Source organism: Armigeres subalbatus, chromosome 2 (genome assembly GCF_024139115.2).
Source record: "Armigeres subalbatus isolate Guangzhou_Male chromosome 2, GZ_Asu_2, whole genome shotgun sequence".
Lineage (NCBI taxonomy): Eukaryota > Metazoa > Arthropoda > Insecta > Diptera > Culicidae > Armigeres > Armigeres subalbatus.
The window spans coordinates 381,132,159-381,154,778 of NC_085140.1; the positions used below are offsets into that span (position 1 = coordinate 381,132,159).

At 38.5% G+C, this 22,620-nt stretch overlaps 1 protein-coding gene across 1 annotated transcript; it reads left to right on the plus strand.

The window, feature by feature from the left end:
• Positions 1-2,543: 2,543 nt before the first annotated feature.
• On the plus strand, positions 2,544-20,630 carry LOC134213140 (cytochrome P450 4C1-like). The gene is made up of 8 exons (XM_062691781.1): positions 2,544-2,888; positions 14,421-14,618; positions 14,777-14,965; positions 15,188-15,257; positions 15,319-15,445; positions 17,433-17,624; positions 19,168-19,472; positions 19,557-20,630. The coding sequence occupies exons 1-8, from the start codon at positions 2,714-2,716 to the stop codon at positions 19,828-19,830; spliced, it is 1,530 nt and encodes a 509-aa protein (XP_062547765.1). The 5' UTR covers positions 2,544-2,713; the 3' UTR covers positions 19,831-20,630.
• The last annotated feature ends 1,990 nt before the right edge of the window (positions 20,631-22,620 follow it).

The following is a 22,620-nucleotide window of genomic DNA, read 5'->3' on the forward strand; positions in this document are numbered from 1 at the left end:
AGTTCTAGCTTTGAACTATTTTGAAATATAAATGAAGGTTATGAATTTCCATTCCATGTTGGACATTGAATAGGTTCACCAACCACTTGTTTTATAGATGCATAAGAAAAATTGGAACGACCAATCCTGCTACTAAAAGTTGCCGTTTTGAGCCCTTTTCCCCGTCCGTGTGTTGATGGTTTATGTTTTGATTTCCTCATAGTAATCGATTGTCATAATGTCATGCTAATTGAGAGGTTAACAAATGACGGTCCATGATTGTACTGCATTCATAATTCAATAATGCACAAAAGAATAATGTTTTAAACTTCATTATTATCTATAAGTCATAAATCAGTTTAATATATTCATACGGATTTATTTCAATTTGAAAACTGATTATTGCTCGTTATGATCAAGAGTTTACTAATCTGCGATCCATATGCTTAATTTTTAACACGTCAACAACTTGCATTTGACATGTTTTCATATAACATAACGCTATAGCTCAAGCGTTACAGTTCTAATAAAAATATCGATGTTTACGGAATTGGCCAATTTTATATTACCGTGGGGCATCGAAATCCGTACACTTAAGTACCTTAGTGTATGAAAAAGTCATTAGAAAATAGGAATCGAATGTAAATAAAACGTTTTTCATTGACATAGGAGCATGAAGGTTTCTACTTTTAAAGTATTTCACATTTACTTATTAAAAACTACGAAAAACATAATTAAATAATGAATAAAATCAACTACTCCTGACTCGAAATCCGTCCACCGTGGACGGATTTCGAATCAAAGGATCAAAATCCGTACAGCTATTTTTTAACTAAATATTTAAATTGAAACAGTTTGATTAACTAAACTACCACTGTGAATAGTTCGATACGCACCTTGAGAAGCGATCCCATCGATTTGTATTCCGCTTATCTTATGTAATGATTCGCAATTAGTAAAGAAACACAGTTACTTTTGATGCAATAATGCTCTACCCGAAAACAAAATGGCGGCCAAAACTCCGCGTTTGGTGGGTGGCGATTTGTTTTTGATTTTTGTTGTTTTAATTTCAAAGCCTTCTTTCCATTGCAATGCCCTAAAAGCTTACTGCCAAGTATCTGAACAGGACAAGATAAATTATTTCTACAATTATTACCTTTAGTCCCCTTTAATTTATTGATATCTCATGAGGTGAACGGATTTCGGTGCTGTATGGATTTCGGTCCCGCACGGTACGTGTTTTGTGAACATCCTATAAGAAAACGGCATCTACCCTTGACACACATGTTAAATAACAATCTTACTGCAATATTCCGTCCCAAAAAACAACTTCGTACATTTTTAAGTAAGCAATATTTTTCCTTCCGGGCATACGTTTATATTAATTTATTTATTTAATTAAAAATACACAGATCTTTCCCTGAAGAATACTTTACTAACGTGTCGAAACGTCGAAAGAAAAAGGAAACCCATTTTAATCATGAGTCTGCGTAGCCGTTAATTAATGATCTATAACTAAACATTATAGTCGGCTCCAATAAGGCCAATACAAGTATTGAAAAATTAGTATGTCTCCTCCCTGTTGAATTTTTTTCCAAACATTATGTTTTGAGAGGGCAACTAAAAAATAAGAAAACTTTGAGCATTTTGAGAACATTATTTAACAAATCCAAAAAGTTTTTCTTGTTCATTTTAATATTTAGTTTATTATCCCACCTTGACCTTTCGGAGACCAGTAGGACATAATTTTTATTTAAAATTTGTAACGGTCTAATTGTTAAAGTCAAAAACACTTAACACAACTTAAATATAAGACGTATTTGAAGCAGTGAAAGTAACTTCACGGCTAATTGAATCAATATATATTTTTTCAACCATTGACTTGTTATAATTAAATGCTTAGGAGCAAAACTTCAAAAAGATTGACCATCACTGAGCTTCTTTGGTCATAAAACGGCTCGTGCGAGAGTGAGAGTATCGATCAGACGAACAATGATCAAGCAAAATCGAGATCACTACACGCTCAATATTAATGACTCAATCATTAGTCAGAACCACAAAACCGGAAAATATCCAAATTTCAAAGTCCAAATTATTCTAAACATAGGAATGCAAGTCATTGGATAGCGTATCGTTATCGGAAACAATTCATTCGATGATATCTCGCCTTTTATTGCTTGTCTATCACCGACAGTAAACCGTCAACAGCTCATTGAGAGCAGATAAACCTGCGAGGGTAAAGGTGCTGCTCGAGCGATAAAGCCGCCGAACACCAGTTTCCAGTGAGAGAGGCAGATGCGGCACTCTAGAAACAAACCACACAGCGGTTTGTGTTTCTTAAAAACATTTTAATATAAGCATTGGGTATTTTTTTCGGAAAATAGGCAAAACATTTGACCGTTGAAATCGTTAATGCTCCAATTATTTGATTTGGAAAATAAATTCCAGTATGAAAATGTTTCAAACATTGACTATCTGCTGTGTAGCATGGCTTTGACGTGCGAACAACACTTTCAAAGGGTAAACGCATCTCAATCTTTTGGCAAGTCTATTTAAGCGCAGCTACCATCTTAGCACAGACAGTAAAATACCCTAAAAAAGCAACGAACTCGGAGCACTTATCTGTCTCCCGCCATATAGTTAGTGCGCTCTTGACTAACCGGCAGTGTAGTTCGATCGAGTTTACCCACAGTTTGCAACGCGATTCGCAAGTGTTGAACGCAACAGCCCCGCGATGTCGGAACTAACCACGTTCATCTATGGAGTCCTGATCTTCCTGATTTTCGTTCCGGTTTTCCAATGGTGGATTAAGCGGGCTCGGTTCGCCCGGAAAATCGACAAAATTCCCGGACCCAAGGCGTACCCATTCATCGGAACAACGTATGCTTTCTTCGGAAAGAAACACCACGGTAGGTGGAAATGGGCCTCGTAATTAGCTGATTATGGTGAGATGCATACGCAGACTCAATGTAAACCGGTTCGGCTCGAGATATGTGGAACACGAGTAGTGCTTATCGCGTGCAATTGAGTTCGAAAATAACTTGTGATGTTGTTTAACGTTTTTGGAGGCGCGCCAACGATGGATGGTGACAACATACACGTGTTTTTTTGCTTGTGTTTAACGGAGTACAAAGTTCAGGAATTGATGCACGTACAAGTGTATTAGCTGTTTGTCTTTATTGCGATAATATTAATAATCAATAATTGCTAGAACCTGTTGGAATTAATTCTAATATATTTAATCAAATGCAACGCAGATCGGCTACCTGTTCAAGGTAATTTAGTAATAGGGTAGATGACAGGGCTCCTACGTTTTTTGTACTGATCAATATTTTTTTTTAATAAATATTTTTTCACGGTAGTCAAATTTGGAACAAAAGTGGCAAAAACTGGTACACCTGTTCCATGTAAACTTGATAAATCTCGATTGCTTCTGATTGGCCTGTTCCTTTCGCTATAGCTGATTGCTCTTATCATCAAATAGATATGAAGGCATTGTATGCAGTCAGAACTGTTCAAAATTATTTAAAAAATAGCACAATGTCTTTTTCAATCCACATGACTAATGGCATGTTGTGTTCCCGTAAAACATTTGTTTTACAGATCAGTTGGTTTTGTCTACAAAAACTAATGATCAGCATTTAGTTTTTTGAGCGACACTTTAATTTTCACATTGCACTATTTCTTACACAGATTTCTTGTCCTGAAAAACAAATAAATCTAACAAGTTATAGTTACAAATTGCATGTTATTATTATTATTGTCTATATTGACGAGATTTTCAGCCCTTGGTCAGCTCATCTCGTAGCATGTATCCACTGTTGAGTTGCGGAATTAGTAAAAGAAGAATTTCGCAAATCCGCTCAACTATTCAGTAGCCGTGACGAAAAAATTGAGGTGATTTACGCGTCTTGTGAAAAAATCAAATATTGTGAATTCCAGCTGGCTACCCTTACGTAATCACGACGCATTAAATCGAATGCATTAAAACACGAGAAATTCTTTCCATGTCCTCAGGGACTAGAGTTGTAATGTTGCAGAAAGTACGCGATTATGTTTTGAGCGAAAAAAAATACCTTTCTTTCCAGTAGCTATCTCAACATGAAAAGCATTGAGACTGGGAAATACGTTTAAATTATCTTTCAAAGTATCTATAAATTGATTTGCGCTGAGGTGTCTAAAGTCTACAAAAACCGGATATGGGCAGAAAATGTCTACAGGTCTGGCGTCAAGTATGGGATTAAAGCTTTTTTTCGATTGATTGATTAGCCTTGATTGCCTCTGATTGTGCCCTGTTCATTTAGTTACAGCTGAATGCTTTTATCGCCAGATAGATTCAGGAACCTTGTACTGAGAACTAGGTTGATGAAGCAAATTAAAAATAACACAATGTGTGTCACAACCCACATGATGCATTACATGATAAAATAAAGCCTTTTTCCTGACAGATCAGTCAGTTTTGTCTGGAATAATTAACTTTTTCTTCTGTGTTATTCGCAAGCTAAATGAGGATGTCCCTCAACTTAGCTCAAGATGAACTTCCACAATATTTATGGAAAACTTTCGATGCATTGCGTGAAAAGCACAAAGTTACTTTATGCCCAGAAAAGTAAAAAAAAAAGTTTCACCCATCTCAGGCTTGGTAATACCGTTTTTTCAATATTGTCTCATTTCCATTGCGAATCACGAAGAATGTCTTGCAATACGTCTGCTTTGCAGTTAATTTCCTTTAACAAAACCCTCTCTCTTATCTTTGTTGGTATTACATCACTCACTGGAACATTGCCGCCTCGCCTATTTAGCATGCGTATATCATGAGGCTAACACGATAAAACTTAAGTCGAGACAATTTCCAAACCGAAAATTGCCTAGACCGGCATCGGGAATCGAACCCAACAAAAAATAGTTTGTAACAGTGACATCAATGACTCTCAATAAGGACTTCGCCAATCCTCGACAAACAACTTGTCTACATTGGAAATAATAGAATAAGAGATCGGCGAAAGCGAAGACGCCATCTTGTTTCCAATCGAACCGTCAAAAACAGTTCCAATTCGACTTGTTTACATTTTGCATCCAAGAAGTTCAAGTGATGTCAGTATTATTTTCACGATTTCATGCATTTTCATACGCTGCCATTTCGACAGTTTTTCACTCCGCCGGTCTCTGCTGTAAGGTTGCTAGTCTACATCAGCGGTTCTCAACCTGGGGTACATGTACCCCTGAGGGTACCTTCGCTGGGCCCAGGGGGTACCTTGTACAAAAATGCGTAATGGCGGATAAATTACAATTTTAATCAAAACTTATTGATAAAGTTTTGATAATTTTGTGTTTTTTTTTTCAGAACTTTATCTTGTTCATAATATAGTACATCAGTACATCATGGCCTATTTAATCCTGTCCTCTACAACCAGTACAATGGATGAAGGGCTGCATGACAAAACATCAAAAGGGAAAAATATCGAACGAACAAATTTAAAAAATCTTCTATGCAATCTACCAGATCAAAACAGAATGTTGAATTATATGTTATGAATATGTTTCTTGACTAAAATCTAGAGTCTACAGATTCGGAAGCCTCTATTTGAGAGACATGAAAACTTTTTTCCGAAAAGCCAAGTTGCATAAGAATCCTTCTACGCTTTTCGGAAGCCTCCTTTCAAGCAGCTGGGAGGACTCCTTTCAAGAGGTTCGGAAGCCTTTATTCAAAGTTTCGGAAGCCTCCTTTCAAGAAGCCCGTAAGGCTCCTTTCTAGTCACCCGGAAGCCTCGTTTTAGGTTCGGAAACTTTCTTTTAAGTTGCTCGGAAGCCTTCTTTTAAGCTTTTTTCTATTAACTATCTTTTTTTCTGCTATTTTTAAAAGCTTCGGAAGGATCTTTTCAAGGAATTCGGAAGGCATTTTTCAACAGGCTCGAATGCCTCTTTTTAAAAGACTCTGAAGTCTCCTTTCTAGAGACCCGGAAGTCTTCTTTTATGCTTTCTTCTTGAAAGTTTTTTTTTCTATTTTTTTCGGAAAGTTTTTTTTAAAGGTTTGGAAGGCTCCTTTCAAGATGCTCGGAAGCCCTCCCTTAAAGAAGCTCGGAATTCTTCTTTCAAGAGGTTTGGAACCGTACTCTCGAAATTCTCAGAAGCGTCCATTCAAGATACTCCGAAGTCTCCTTTTAAAACCGGAAGACTCCCTAGCAGCATAAATCTTACTACTTTGGTTGCAGCAGCACTGTTTCGATTTGGTCGTATATGTGTTACTCGAGCTCTTTAAAAAGGCTCGAAAGCCTTCTTTCAAGAGGCTCGGAAGCCTCCTTTCAAGGGGCTCGAAAGCCTCCTTTCAAGGGGCTCGAAAGACTCCTTTCAACAGGCTTGGAGGCCTTCTTTTAAAAAGCCCGGAAGACTCTTTTAAAAGGCTTGGAAGGCTCCTTTCAAGAGTCTCGGAAGCCTCCTTTCGAGTTGTTCGAAAGCCTCCTTTTAAAAGGTTTGAATCCTCCCTTTAAGAGGCTCTGATTTTTTCCATCAAGAGGCTTGGAAGCGTCCCTTCAAGGTACTCCGAAGCCGCCCTTCAGAGGGTTCAAAAGCCGCCATTCAATAGGTTCGGAGGACTTTTTTCAAGAAGCTTGGAATCATTGTTTCAAGAGCTCGAAAATCCGGAATTCTTTTTTAAGAGGCTTGGATGCCAATTTTCAAGAGGCTCAGAAGCTTCGTTTCGATATTTAGAATCCTTCTTTCAAGTGGCTCGGGAGCCTTCTATAAAATGGCTCATGAGGTCTTTCAAGAGGCTCGGAAGACTCCTTTCTAATGGCTTGGAAGCCTCCCTTCTAGAGGCTCGGAAGCCTCCTTTCAAGAGGCTCGAAGGCCTTATTTCAAGAGGTCCGAAGCCTACTACCCTTGAAGGGGTTTAGAAGCCTTCTTTCAAGAGGCCCGGAACCCTCTCTGCAAGGGGCTTGGATTTCTATTTCCAAGAGGCTTGGAAACATACTTTCAACAGCTCAGAGCTCAAAATGCTAGGAAGCCTCTTTTTAAGTGGCTCGTTAACCGTCTTTCAAAAGACTCGGAAGCCTTTCTTCAAGAGGCTTGGAAGAGGCGCGGAATGCTAGTTTCAAAAGGCTCAAAAGCCTCCTTTCAATACGCTCGGAAGCTATCACTAGTGGGAAAAGTTTCAAAGAAAATTAAAATTTCATAAAAGTTTATGAAGAACATATATTCCGTTAGTTTTCAGGTCCAATGCTCATACATCTTGAGAGCTACGATCATTTTCATTTACAGCAAAAAAAACATAGGGGGTACCTGAATTAATGCAAAAGTTTGAAGGGGTACCTCTCAAGAAAAAGGTTGAGAACCGCTGGTCTAGATGATAACTGTTCAAAACATTCCAACGTGGAACAAGGTGTCGCAAGGCTGTGGGATAGAAAAAATGCACATATTGTAGAAATAAGGTGCGATTGTTGGATAATAATTAAAATATGTGCAATTAATACGGGAACTCGGCTTTACGATGTGATAGTGAATTATTAAAGACAACAAAAATAAAAGTTTGAATCTGTTTAAATTTAATACAAGGTGATTGGCGTCACATTAGTCAAATTATTATTAGAGTCCCTGTCCCGTAGTCCAGATTTTTTTTTATTTTATTTTTAGCAGTACCCTGCATGTTCCGTATAAGGTACAATCAAGTAACAAATGACATACTTATAACTTTCTTGTTTATGTAGTGCATTTGTAAACAGATTCTTCAAATAAAACGGATGGTGTGATGGTAATAGCAAAAGATTGCAAATCTCAAAGTCTATAGTTCGATTCCCGATTGGTTCTCGTGTTTTTATTTTTATTGTAATCACAAGGTGATACAAATGGACTCCACTTCTTGCGCTTTTTGTGTTATTAAGGAGTTCCAAATACAATGCGTTGTGCATAACTCAGACCTTTAGTAAGTCACACCATAGTTTTTGTTGCTCACTGAGAAGCTAGTAATTTGCTTGGAATATTTATAATCAGAAGACTCCTTTAAACTAGCTTCAACTAATGCCAATATCAAATCAACAGTGAACAAATGTTGAATAAAAATAAGCTGGCATTCTCAGCGATATTCCGCAGATTTTTAGCCACTATTTTCAAGATTGTTGAATTTATTAATAAAGCACCATCGCACACAATTCTGACATCTACGTGGAACCGCTATGGTTCCTATCATTCAAATCCGCTCTTGCGTGGAAGAAGCCAAAAGTAAGTAGAATGCAATTAAATCGGGTGAGTACTTTGCCTTTTTAAACTCACCACTCAAATTTATATTATTTTCACTCACCCGGAACTATGATGAAAACAACTCGAATTTGGCTCCTTCCACGGAACAGTTGGGTCTCTTTGTTTATAATATCATTCATGAGAGAGAATGGAAAACTATCTACTTTTGAGTTAAAACTTTAAAAAGGTTTTTTTTCTGTTTAGCAAAAGATTATTGCCCAATCGATACAATTGTGGATCACCATTTCAGCTATTCGAATAAGGATAACATCGTTGAAGAAATTGTATGTCCACGAAGCTCTCAGCTATTGTCTGAAAAAGTTTCAAAACTATTTAGATTTGTTTTAAATATTTTCTATCCATTTGGAACAGACATGTGTTGTCATCACAAAGAGTACCACAGTTGAAAAGCCTGGTGGCTTGTCTCACATATTCTAGGGATTTTTTTCGACACCTGTATCACTGTAATTTACGCCATGCATGTTCGATATTTACATCAATTTTATTCAAAAACCCAATGGTAAATATTTCATATTAGAAGGCATAAATGTAAACGTATGCAATTTGTACATTTAATTTGATAATAGGGGAACGGTTCGGCACTTCATCCCATAGCTCATATTTCCATCCCATCGAAAACAAAGCAATGCAAAGGAATTTGGTTTGTTTCTTATTTTTTTCTTATTATTCTCTAGGGAACTATTCGATCTCATAAGTATAATGGAAGACCTGTAAATTGCTTCGTTAATAAAATAGGCTTTCAAGGATCAGAGCTCTAGAATAACTAGGAACATTGTTGATATTGTAATGAATCAGCAATCTCTAGAATGGGGTAGGAAAGTGTAGCATTTGTATTTAACGTTGTTTCCTCAATGCTAGCTTAACAGGAAGTGACGACTGTCGAGGGTTGACTCTTTTCATAAGCTAGTGCTTAAACTGAAATTTGAGGGATAGGGCTACTACTCAAAGGTACACACTGTTGAGGGGTTAGCCCACTAGTTTTTATCTTCTACAGATGTATAATTTGCATTACAGATTTGAAGAAATACCCAGAGAATGATGTGGGTTCGTGTTTATTCTTTACATCAACGAGATGACAACTCAAGAATAGATAATCGTTTGACCCATAAACGTAACTGTTCAATATTCTTTCCCGGATGGAATAGTCAATTTTGAACAACTTTGTCGAAGGAAGCTCCGCTCTATGTGGATATTGTAATAAATCAGCAATCTCTAGAATGGGGCAGGGATGTATAATTTGCATTATGGATTTGAAAAATTACCCAGAAAATGATGTAGGTTCGTGTTTATTCCTTACATCATCGAGATGATAACTCAAGAATAGACAATCGTTTAACCAATAGAGGTAATAAACTATAGAGGACGATTGTCGCTACGGTTCCCTTTGTTATCGTTCCCAAACATGTTGGGTACCTATCTGTCAAAACGTACTGATTTTTCCTTCGTTGACATTTAGTATCCTATCTTCGCCAGCAAAAGATGTTTCGCCAGTGACGTCAGCGACAATCTTCCTCTATAGTTTATTACCTCTATTGTTTAACCCATAACCACAGACAAACAGACATAACACATTGAATACTTACTCATCAAATTCATCGCCCTACAAACACTAACAAAGGTTGATGACCAATTGGTTGATTGCCGAAAAGTGTGCTAAATCAAAGAGATTTATAATTCCCAATGTTAAAGTAACCGAAAAGTTCTTAGAGCTCAGCAAGAGAGCTCTTTGCACCTTCACTGGCCTAATAACCAGACACTGTCCGAGCAGATATCACTTGAAAAATATTGGCCAGATTCAGAATGATATCTGTCGTTTCTGTAACATGGAACGTGAAACCTTGGAACATCTGCTTTGCAGTTGTAATGCATTGTACAAGGGTAGATCTAAATTTCTAAATAGTGGCTTTATGCAACCAGGAGATATTTGGACTGCAAATCCTGGAAAGTTAGTGGGTTTTATTAACTCAATTATACCGGACTGGGAAAATACGCGTCTTAGGTTGTTTACTTGACAAATGGTGATCAACCTATAAGATGCGAATAGTTAATAGTAATCAGGGATATACCACAAAAGTTCAACTCAATGGACGCAGTGGTTCTACGCCCCAACAAAAAAAAATCACTAACGATATCTGTTTTTTCTACTAAGTTGGGCAAACCGCGGACCAGATGGCGGTAGTAAGCAAACGTCAAACTCGAGCAAATCCGATCCGCGCGCTACGAGTGATCGATTGGCCAACTAATGATTATTCTTCTTCTTCTTCTTATTGGCATTACATCCCCACACTGGGACAGAGCCGCCTCGCAGCTTAGTGTTTATTAGGCACTTCCACAGTTATTAACTGCGAGGTTTCTAAGCCAAGTTACCATTTTTGCATTCGTATATCATGAGGCTAACATGATGATACTTTTATGCCCAGGGAAGTCGAGACAATTTCCAATCCGAAAATTGCCTAAACCGGCACCGGGAATCGAACCCAGCCACCCTCAGCATGGTCTTGCTTTGTAGCCGCGCGTCTTACCGCACGGCTAAGGAGGGCCCCAATGATTATATAAATTGGCTAGCAAATCGGTAAACGATGAAAATTTCACAAGTTTTATGTCTGTTTGTCTGTGCCATAACCGTCAATTTTAAACAACTTTGCCGAAGGAACCTCCGCTTTATAGGGACACGGCAGGTATTTCCGCCCATCGTCGTAGGGGCTTAAAACCAACGAAAGCAACGTACATTTGCTAGAACTCCACAATAGCAGAACGTTTCTCCTGAGCTTACGATTTGTTACGTATGAGTTTTACAAAAAAAGCGTCTCTTCTACTGGTTTTCGAGACTATGAAGAACAGACGAAAATACCTGCCGTGTCCCTATTGTAAAAGCAAATTTTGACAGCTGATTTTATTCTTGAGTCGTATATGACTCATCCGTCCAAATATTTTCTATCTGTCGCAGTTAGTGGTCTTCGGTACCACCTTTATTATTAGCCAGAATCTTCAGTCGCTTCTTCTGGCTCATCACGGCAGTAAGATTGGGCGATATCGTTACGATTTTTTTATATGTATCAATATTTGATTTATGATATTTAAATTTTCGATATTAGCCTGTATCTATTTTTTGCAGGCGATATTTCCAAAAAAGTTACCGCCCTTTGAAATACATAATCTACAGCACATAAATTAGATAGTATAATATCAGCTATCAAATCATTGAGACGAAGCGTGTATCGCTTTGTCGGGGATAGTAAATAACAGCGCCTTCAATCAATTCAGGCAAAATTTACTACGATTCCCGACGTCGGTACCGTCATTTTTTATACATATTCACATTTACTGTGTGATACAGTGCAAGTTAATGTAGGAAAAAAGGGTAGAAATGATGATACAATCACTCGCCCACACTGCAAGCCGAATATACCTCTGCACTTGCCACGAGCTCATGCGGAATTTGTTTGAGTTTTTGGGTTAGGTTCGCGGAGCAGAGGTTCGTCTTAGTAAACGAGTTGCCAATGTGGTAGGTAGATAGGAGAAAGCAACTGATAGAATTTTTACTGGATGTAGGAAACGAGCTTTTTCACTCATTTCCAATTCTAGCATTTAGTGCTAGAATAATCAAGTTGAAGGTATAGCATAGTCCATTTCCAGTTCTAGCGATTGCTAGAACATGAGACATATAAAGAAAGATACAATGTAGGAGAATGGATCGAACCTGGGATTGAACCCACGACTTCCTGCGTATGAGGCACAAGCAGTAGTGAGTGTACGTCTGGATAACCGGCAACTCCTTCTAAAGTTTCGTCGGTACAATTGCGGTGCTTGACATAACTGCACGTACAGTCTTCAAAGCCTCCCACCAGCCCCTAAAAATCATTGGCCAACGGATGATACTGACGATTTTTCGGCCTTGAGTTTCCTCCAGGTTACAGTTCTGTGGAACGGCGATGTCGATGATGACAACTTTCTTCACAATTCATTTTCTTCAAACTTTTATAGTAAACTAATGTGGGCAGTTGTGGGGGATAAAAAGATTCGTCGATATGATACGATCCCAATACAGCTTGCAACGATCGAGATTCAAATTGATGAGGATGAGGCACCATGCACTTTTTTAGTTTTGCATGCTGCAGACTTCGCCAGTCGCCACAATCTGTAAATTGCAATGGATGTTGTAATCCTCCTGTACAACATGCAGAGCGCTTGCTCTATCAGCACAACAAACTGCGCGGTAAACTTCCTGTCATGTAGAGTTTTCCACGAAGTAGGTACCGCCTCAGCTGTTGAACCTGGATGTCAAATACGTCATCCGCCAATTCGAAATCGTTTAGGAGTTCGGTTATGGACTGTCATAGCAGCTCGAGCTTTGGTTCACGGTTAATCGCACCTACCAGAATCTCGCCAATTACGGCGAAGAACAGTATCCAAGTAATCAATAGGCCGTATATCTCGCAAAATTGGATATATAGTGCTACTTTAATGCTAATAAGTTTTTAAATAGCCGTTTATTGACCCTAAATGGTGATTTGGTGTAATATTGTGCTAATGGTTACTTGGTTATCATTATAACGGTGGATTCAATTTTTTGTAGGTGGTTAATCGGCTATAGATGGCGCTTCCATCGAATTAGCTTGTGTTTGACGTTTGTTCGCTTCCGCCACCTGATTGCCGCTTGTCCACCTACAGTGCATTTAGCATTGGGCGATCATGCTTCCGTGATGACTATTTTTTCGTGATTAGGTTGGTCGAGTTTTACTCCTTGTCAATGAAAACCAAATAAAGTGACTCTTGGGTCGCATTGATCTTTTCCTATTGAGTCCTGATTAGGATCATTTTGCATAGGACTTTGAGAAAAGACCACACACACAGAATCAAATGTTTATCATGAAACACTTAATGAAACAAATCCTCGATAAATTCCGGGAGTACAACTTGCAGACACATCATCTGTTTATTGATTTCAAAAGCAACATACGATTCAGTGGAACGAAATAAATTATAGCAAATTAGGCTAGAGCATGGTTTTCAGGCAAAACTGATGCGGCTGATTCGCGTAACGTTGGACGGATCCAAATCAATGTTAAGGATTGCGGATGAAATTTCGACATCATTTGTAACCTTAGATGGAATGAAGCAGGGTGATGCAATCTCGACCAGCTTTTAATTAAATTGAAGAACCAAAGCTTGAACCAAATCAAGAGTGTTGATTTCAGTTGCGAAAAATCATTATTTAGGTCCATTAGGACGGTCAGCTTAAATAGGAGGCCCTTACATTCCTAGAAAATAGAATTAAAGTAAATATATGTAGAGGAAATGACGGCTTTGGCAGGTTTTGTTCTACTAATGTCAGGGGAGTTTTCTATAACTAATTATGCTGAAATTTGGCCTTTGCATATCAAAGAATGTTGTGGCCAAATTTCATAAAATTTGGTCAACAAAAACCCGCCTGACAATAATAGAACAAAACCTGCCAAAGCCGTCATTTGCCCTATATAATATATATTAGGAAAATGGGAGAAAATGGAACTGAGAAAAATATAAAGTTTCAAGTGAAATGTTTGACGTTCGTTTGTATAAACCATGATGAGTGCCAATATTTCCAATTAATCAAAGCCTACATTGATTTCAAGATTTAAATATTTTCTACCTCTTGGATGTCAAAAAGGAACTTACGAAGCCGCAAAATACTGAAATCAAGAAAAGATTATGATTTTTTTATATTTTTCATGGAAATTCTTGGTAATTCATTACAATTTTGTTAAAAATTGCCATTTTTTGAAATCTTGAAATATGCATACTTATAGATTTATTTTGAATATACTTAACAATAATAATTTCTTTGAGTTTAAAGAAAATATATGTCTATGAGTTTTAAGGTAGGGAATAGGTCTTTTCTACATGACAGACTAAATGGATTTCCCAATCAAATACTAACTGCAACAGACTTTAGTACAAGAGAAGGTGAAAAGGAAATAATTTTGATAAATTTCATTCCGACCTAAGCCCATTCTGTAAAACGGCTTTCTGGTAAAATCTGTTTTTACTAATTGCTTTCGGGTTAATGTCATACAATCATTCAGACAAGTGAGCGATCGATCTTTATAATCCCGCGTATTACGTTCTTACCTACAAACAATCAATCATTAGTCTTCAAGTCTTCAAATTACATCCTCACCTATCTACATGTCTCTCGCAACTTTCAGAACTGTTCTATGTGATAGACGAACGTACACGCAAGTACCCGGAGATCCACCGCATCTGGACCGGACTGCGGCCGGAGGTGCGAATCAGCAAACCGGAATATGTCGAAGCGGTAATCGGAGCCAGCAAGCACATGGAAAAGTCCCGCGGCTATGACTTCCTGTTCGAGTGGCTTGGCGAGGGATTGCTGACGTCCAAAGGTAAGATAGCGGATGGCACACAGCACGTGTTTCAGCTACACAAAGACCACCTGTCATTCAAGCCAATAGGGGCTTAAATTCTAATGATGGCCCGTCGTTTCATTAATACTCATCTCATTTACCGCCCCATCGTGGACGCCACGCCGAACAAACAACAGGTGAGCGCTGGTTTAAGCACCGCAAGCTCATAACGCCGACGTTCCACTTCAACATTCTGGATGGCTTCTGCGATGTGTTTTCCGAGCAGGGCGCCATTATGGCCCAACGGTTGGACCCGTACGCCGACACCGGAAAAGCGGTTGATATCTTCCCGTTTGTGACGAAGGCTGCCCTGGACATCATTTGCGGTGAGTGAACTGCTGTGAATAATGCTGATGAGAACCGGCGGCGGCAGGCAACGCCGTTCGTTGCTGTTGTTCAAGTCAATAGTGAAAAAATGTGTTTGCACAAGGGGGCGTTTTGAAACGAAAACAAACCTGGGGGTTATCTTTCGTTTTATTGCATCCTGTTGCAGCAAGATACAGATAGGAATACAGATGATGTTTTTCTTTTCGATTCCGATTGTGTAGAAACTGCCATGGGGGTAAAAGTCAACGCGCAAAAGGAAGGTGAAAACGCATATGTAGAAGCGATTTATGAGTAGGTTTTGTGATGTGAACTATTTGTCTGTGTGGGTTTACAGTTTAATTACTTATTTCAGAATGAGTGAACTGTTTGTGGAACGTACCGTCAAACCGTGGTTGCAATCCGATTTTGTCTTCAAACTTACCGATTACGGCCGTCGGCACAAGAAAGCTCTGGAAATCGTTCATGGATACACCAAAAAGGTAAGATACGCAACTTATGAATAATTGTAATACGAATGGTGCTCTATAGTGATTGGTCTACACGATCCAAATGTAATGTGACCAGCGAAATCGACCTGCGATACGCGGAATGACTATCAGTCCTACGTTACTGGCTTGGGAATTTACACGAAAAAAGTGCATTTTACGTAGATTTTAGCCCAAAAAATATTTGAAAAAAATTATGAGACCGTATAGGGAGCGGGACCATTTGGGCAGCATCCCCTATTCCCGTCCACAACGTTAACAACTCGACCGCGTTCCAACCAAATAGCTTGATATTCTGTACATCACTAGATATCTACAGAAACTAACCATGTACAGAGAAACAAGTAATTCGGTTGTAATGCGCTCGAGTAATGAACGTTGTGGACGGGAATAGGGGGTGCTGCACAAATGGTTCTCTACCCTAAATTGATATAATTTGAAATGAGGTTGAAAAATGCAGCGTCCCGCGGAATGGATCCAACCAGGATGACCAATTCCATAAAACACTGACAGCTCTGTCACAGATTGCAAACATCCCACCTTTCTGCATCTTGTTTTATCACTGCATTAAGCGGAGTCGAAATTTTTTCATGCTGAATTTATTTTTTGTTGTAGTGGTGTTCTACAGAATCGGCTCGAACAGAAAATTTAATTAAAAAAAGTTCTCCATTGAGTCGAATTCGACATGATGGCTTCTGATAAAGGAATCTTAAGCTCTTTGCAGATGGCCTAGCTTATCATCCCCTTGGTTTTAGTCTAAAAGCAAATTTATCATGCGAGAAATATCTCGTATAATAGGTATATTATTGTACATGCTGATTAAAAATTATCCCCAAAGCATTAAAAATAAACTAAAGATAAAATTGGCATACAACGAAAAATTGAATAATAGAATGTAACATAGTCAGAATTTTTCAAATAATATGTATAAAAGAGGTTTTCTGCGATACTTAGTAGATATTTTGAAAAAGTAACACAGTCGGGGGAGGCGTCGTAAAACATCGGAAGAGCTGCATATTCTGATTCATATTTTTTCTAATAAACCTGATTCTTTTTAACACGGGGATGCGATCCGTGTAAAAAATTTCAAAATTTGGCCGTGTAAAAAGAATCCGTGTAAAAACAGAACCGGGTGTACTCCATTTTATGCACAATTTTTAATTGGTCTATTGATGCTCTGTCTGCGTATTTTAGGACCATAGTAACCATTTCTGATATTAAGCCTGAAACGAAACGGGGAAATCACATCGCACACATGATTGGGCAACTTCCGGTGCACCATTCATCCGTAAATCATTTCCCTCCGGCTTGTAAACGTGTCACAACGGCAATGCTATCGCTCCTCGTAGCGACTCGTTCCGGCTGGCTGTGAAGCAACATCACGGAACGCCGAGAGAAGGGGGCGACATCAAAACGATAGTTTAGCAAATCGATTTTACTCCGTTCATGAAGCACGAAATCCTGTTAACCTTCCTGCAAATCGAAATCAATTGAACCGTGTCATTAGTTCTTCCTTCTCATTGTGCAGTGGAACTTGCCCCGGACAAAACGAAATGTATTTGTAGGTGCACCCTTTACTGGGGCTGAAATATGTGAGCGCCACATTTTTTTAACCCTGTTTATAAACTTGTAATTGATAAGTATTTAGCTATTTCACATATGTACATACTATGACTTCCACATATTTGAATTAAAATGTTATCCACAGTTTGATAATTTGCTCAATTTTGTAAAAAATAAAATACTGAATTTTCATTAGAAAAAGTTTTAGTTCACCGAGATGAAACTTAGAAATTAGTGGAAAACTTATGTCCCCAAATATATCGCTGTTTTTGCTGTATCTTTGACACCTATAAAAAATATTATAGTTATTAGGTGATGTTTATTTAGCTACAATTTCCCAGCAAACCTGGTCCCACCGATTTATCAACTTTGATTTTTGCTTCCTTTACTTTCCAATCCTCGTACTCGGGAAATCCAGGTCATTCGCGATCGAAAGGAAGCGCTTCTGAAGAAGGATGTTCGAAATGGAAAATCGGCCGCAAATGGAAATGCCGGAGATGATTCGTTCTACGGTTCGAAAAAGCGCCTAGCGTTCCTGGATCTACTGATTGAGGGCAAGCAGCTTACCGATGACGACATTCGTGAAGAGGTTGATACGTTTATGTTCGAGGTAGGTACCGGCGAGAGTGACAATCAGAGCTCTCGTAATTTGCAAAGTATTGTTTTTCACAATGAAGATTTCTCGTTCTGATTTTTGTCCTAAATCGTATATCAATGTAGGTATTTCATGATATGCTTTCATTGAACAGTCATCAACGTCAATCTTATTATAATACGTATATTTCAACAATTAGAGCCATTTTAGAACGAGATTCGTTTTTTTTTTATTTGTGCTAATTTAATTGCTACTCTTTCATGTCAGTATAGTCTAAATTAGTGTACATCAGAAAATGTTTAAAATCTGTATATCTATCGAAATCTCATGAAAAATATATGCATACCAATAGTACGTGCACCAACCCAAGTAACACCGAAAACATCTTTTTTTGCGGAGGTTTAAAATGCTTGTTGTATGATGGTTAGAAAGCTGAATTACAAAACATAACATGTTCGATGTAAGTTGTGAAAAGGTTTTTGTTAAACATACTGCATTTAATCATAGAAGATGTTTTCTATTACATTCTCACGACTTGCTGATAACATTTCATTTTTTGACACTTGTTTGGGTTTTCAAGATGTTTTATTTTACACTCTCAAGACATAAAACATGTCGCCAGGATGATTTCACGAACTTACAATTAACATGTTTATTTTTTGACATTTGTTTAGTTAGAAGATGTTTAGTTATGATACGGGCTCAGCTGAAATCGGGGTTTTGAACTTTATTTCAACATCTCTTCAGATCTATGCAATGGATATTTTTCATCGACTCTATCGTCTGTCGAGAACTCGCCATATTGCTGTTCTGCAGATTTGAGCATGTGTTTACAAATGAATTTCTAAGTTTTATGTTTTTGATATAGTGCGTATTTTTCTCCAATCAATGGCGCATGAATTTAGGAGAAGTAAAATAAAAAGTTCCACGATGAGTCGTGAGTGGCATATGAAGCATCGTCATGAATTTCATATGCTATGTACCTATGTTTATTATATTTTATTTTATCAAAATGGAATTCATAGCTAAATTTATCCATTTATTCATCCAATCTTGTAAATATTATTTTGGCATGAAATATTTGTCAACAACTTTTTTGTATTCAATTTGACATATCATATTATGTTGACAGAATGTTATTGAATACTCACTTCCAACTTAACTTTAGTTTTGTGAATGTATTACGATTTCTTTCGTGCGACTGAAAGATGTTGAAAATTTCAACAATTTTTGCGCTGTTTCGGTCGTGTGAAGGTAATGAAACAAGTTTATATACCAAAACATAAACAACCTATATGTTTGAAAGATGATTTTTTACTCTCATTCAACAGACTGTGTTACTTGGGAAGCATATACCGTTTATACAACGATTCCTGTAGGCTAACGTAATTTTGGAAACCAACGGGCCTTTCCACAAATGGGAATCATTTATGTATAACGTAAAACAAACACAAAGCACTTCATCAGTGGTCACTTGAAGCATTCCCCAACCACGGCTGTTCCCAAGGCTTGCAACATGAATGTTGATTCTTACCCATTTTTTACTCATCCTTCGCAGGGACACGACACAACAACGGCTGGCATGAGCTGGGCTCTTTTCCTTCTCGCACTGGACCAGGGCATACAAGAGCAAGTGTATCAGGAAATTGATTCGATTTTCGCCGGCTCCGACCGCCCGGCCACGATGAAGGATTTCGGCGAGATGAAACTACTGGAACGGTGCCTAAAGGAAACGCTCCGACTCTATCCATCCGTGTCGTTCTTCGGACGGAAGATAAGCGAGGACATCACCCTCGGCAAGTACCACATCCCGGCCGGGACGCTGATGGGCATCCATGCGTACCACGTACATCGCGACGAAAGGTGAGTCTATCCTCGCTACGGATGTTCACAGCTGTGTTCAAAGTTGGATGACCGTGTTGCTTCACGACATTTATTCATTCACAGGTTCTTCCCCGATCCAGAGAAATTTGACCCGGATCGTTTTCTGCCGAAAAACTCCGAGAATCGACACCCGTTTGCATACATTCCGTTCAGCGCTGGACCACGAAACTGTATCGGTCAGAAGTTTGCAATTCTGGAGGAAAAAGCCATCGTGTCGTCCGTTTTACGAAAGTTCCGAGTACGTGCGTCAAACACAAGAGAAGACCAAAAAATTTGCCAAGAATTGATCACCCGCCCGAATGAAGGCATTAAGTTGTACCTGGAGAGGCGACACTGAGGGCTTTCTCATTGTTAGTGCTCGTCAATTACGTAATGCTGGTAAAGCTAATGGGACCATTTGGTGACCAATATTAGTTAAGAGAGGGAAATCTGAACATACAGCTTTAATATTTAATAAGGAAATATTCAAAATTGAAATTCAATCAAACGAGAAACACGGGGGGCTTTGTGCATCTTATTCTTATGGACAGGGCTATACAAACTATCATACTAACATGGTGCCGATTTATGATGTGCAATTTGTTCCCAAATTTATGACTCGCTGTGTTATTTAGTTCTACAATTGTTAAAACAGAGGCTGTAATAAATTAGGTCCCATTAGTAGTTAAAATTACAAAACATGTATTTATAAATTGAAACATTACACGTTACGTATTTCATTATTTTATTTTATTTTTTCTTTGAGTAGCAATGACAACAAATCATGAACGACTTTTCAAAGCGACTTATGTGATTTTGTAGAACAAACGTCAATCGAACCTGATAGTACACTAACTCACCCCAACAGAGGAAACATGCCTTCCGCTACCTAGTTTACGTGGGTGGGTTATCATATTTGACAACTCTAAAGTTGTCTCTTGGTTCCCAAAAACACATAAATCGTATTGAATTTTTACACTTGAAATGATTTAAATGAAAACATTTTATAAATATAAGAGGTCTCGATACAATCTAGTTTAATCTTCCAGTTCGGGGATTTTGCATTACGTCTTTGATGAACGTCTTTTTAAGAAATAAAATCAAAACATAGTTTATAAGATTTTTATGTGGGAATAAAATAAACATTTCATATGAAACTTGTTTGAATTTTTGAGAAGGACTGTCAATTTAGAAGCCAAACTTTTTTATTAGCTTTTCTCGTACACTAAGTGTACGTAACGGCTATATGGTCACTGTAAAAACGAACCTCATATATAAGGCCCGAAGACCCATAATGTTATTTGAATCACCTCGAAGAACTGAGGTGATGTCTATATATGTGTGTACATAATGTATGTATGTATGCGTGTATGCATTGTTCGGTTGCCGGTTATCAGGGTACGATCGAGGAACTCCTCCGAGAAGAACAAGTTGTCAGCTTTTTCGATGTATTTATCAAATATCCATGTGCAGACACAAAATATACAAGCCTATCTGCATATCACAATAATATTCTATTAAAAATATCAAGGTCTTTTTCCTTTCAAAGGCCTTTAACCCTTATCCTCCCTTGATACTTTTTAGGCACTAAAAATGACTTCAAAAAGTCATAACTCCTTTGATTCTCAACCGATTTTGACGATTCACATACCAAACGAACCGGTTAGGTCTCTAGTTTTCAAACTTGGTGAGAGAATTGGCATTGGCCACCTGGTTCCAAAATAATTCCGGGGTCGCGTGGGGCACCTTTATTTTTCTAAAATCAAATGACCTTGCTAAAAGTCTGAAAACTAATTTTTGGATGAGTCTTACTTCATGAAATCACGAGACATGTTCAATAGTGCATCTTCCAAGGTTCTTTGATGGATTTGGACAGGTTCTGCGGCATTCCGGGGACCTGCTTCCCCCGGGAAGTGGCCACTTTTTGATTTCATCCGAAACCCATCTTGCGACGTCTCAAACTTCATGATTTCACGGAACAAGTCCAATAGATTGTTTTTCAAGGTAAGAAGTGGCCACTTTTTGATGTGACGACTTCTTGCGACGGGGTCCCGTAGCGTAGTTGGCTACACGCTTGCCTTATAAGCGAATGGTCATGGGTTCGATTCCAAGCCCCTTCACCAAACCCAGTCGCCGGATTCGCAGCCCATACGGTGGCGTTTTAGGGTACGCGCCTTACCGTAAAGCTGCCTGATGACGACTACTAACAACTTGTTGTTTTCGGAGGCATTCCTCCAACGTAACCCGGATAAATGGCAACCGAACAATGCAACGATCATTGGACAGACGACATGGACAAACGGAAAAACTGGACTCACGATGAGATGAACGAGCCAACGACAACAATAACGAATTATGGATATCTAAAAATAGATTCTGTGTGGATTCTGTTCAACAGAATACCACAGTAGATCTCCCGGCACAGTATCGGTTAAGAATACAAAGTGTCTACCAAATGAATATATGAATAAAAATTTGATACGATACAGGATGGGTTTCAAAATGCATCAAAAAGCTAAACCGGATGCCCTGAACGCCACGGAACATAACAAGTACCACTCAAGTACCTTGAAAATATCTCTATTGAAAATGTCTTGTGAAACCATGAAGTTTGTCGAGAGATGGGTTTACGATCACTACAAAAAAAGCCCACATCCCCGAGAGAACCAGGTTCTCGGAATGTCACGAAACCTGACGAACACCATTCAGATACCTCAAAATAGAATCTATTGAGCTCGTTTCGTGAAATCATGAAATTTGAGACGACGGAAAATGGATTTCAGATCACATCAAAAAGGAACCATTTCCCTGATGGAATCAGGTTCCAGGGATGTCACGTAACCTGACCAGCACTACTCTACTCAGGTACCTCAAATTAGACTCTATTGACCTCTTCTCGCGAAATCATGAAGTTTGAGACGTCGCAAGATGGGTTTTGGATCAAATCGAGAAGTGGCCACCTACCCGGGGGAACCAGGTCCCCGGAATACCACGAAGCCCGACCAGCACCACTCAGGCACCTCAAATTAGACTCTATTGAGCTCGTTTGGCAAAATCATGAAGTTTGAGACTTGAGTCGTCTTTATCACTTAAAAAAGTGGTCACTACCCCGGGGGAACTAGGTAACTGGAATGCCACTGAAACTGAG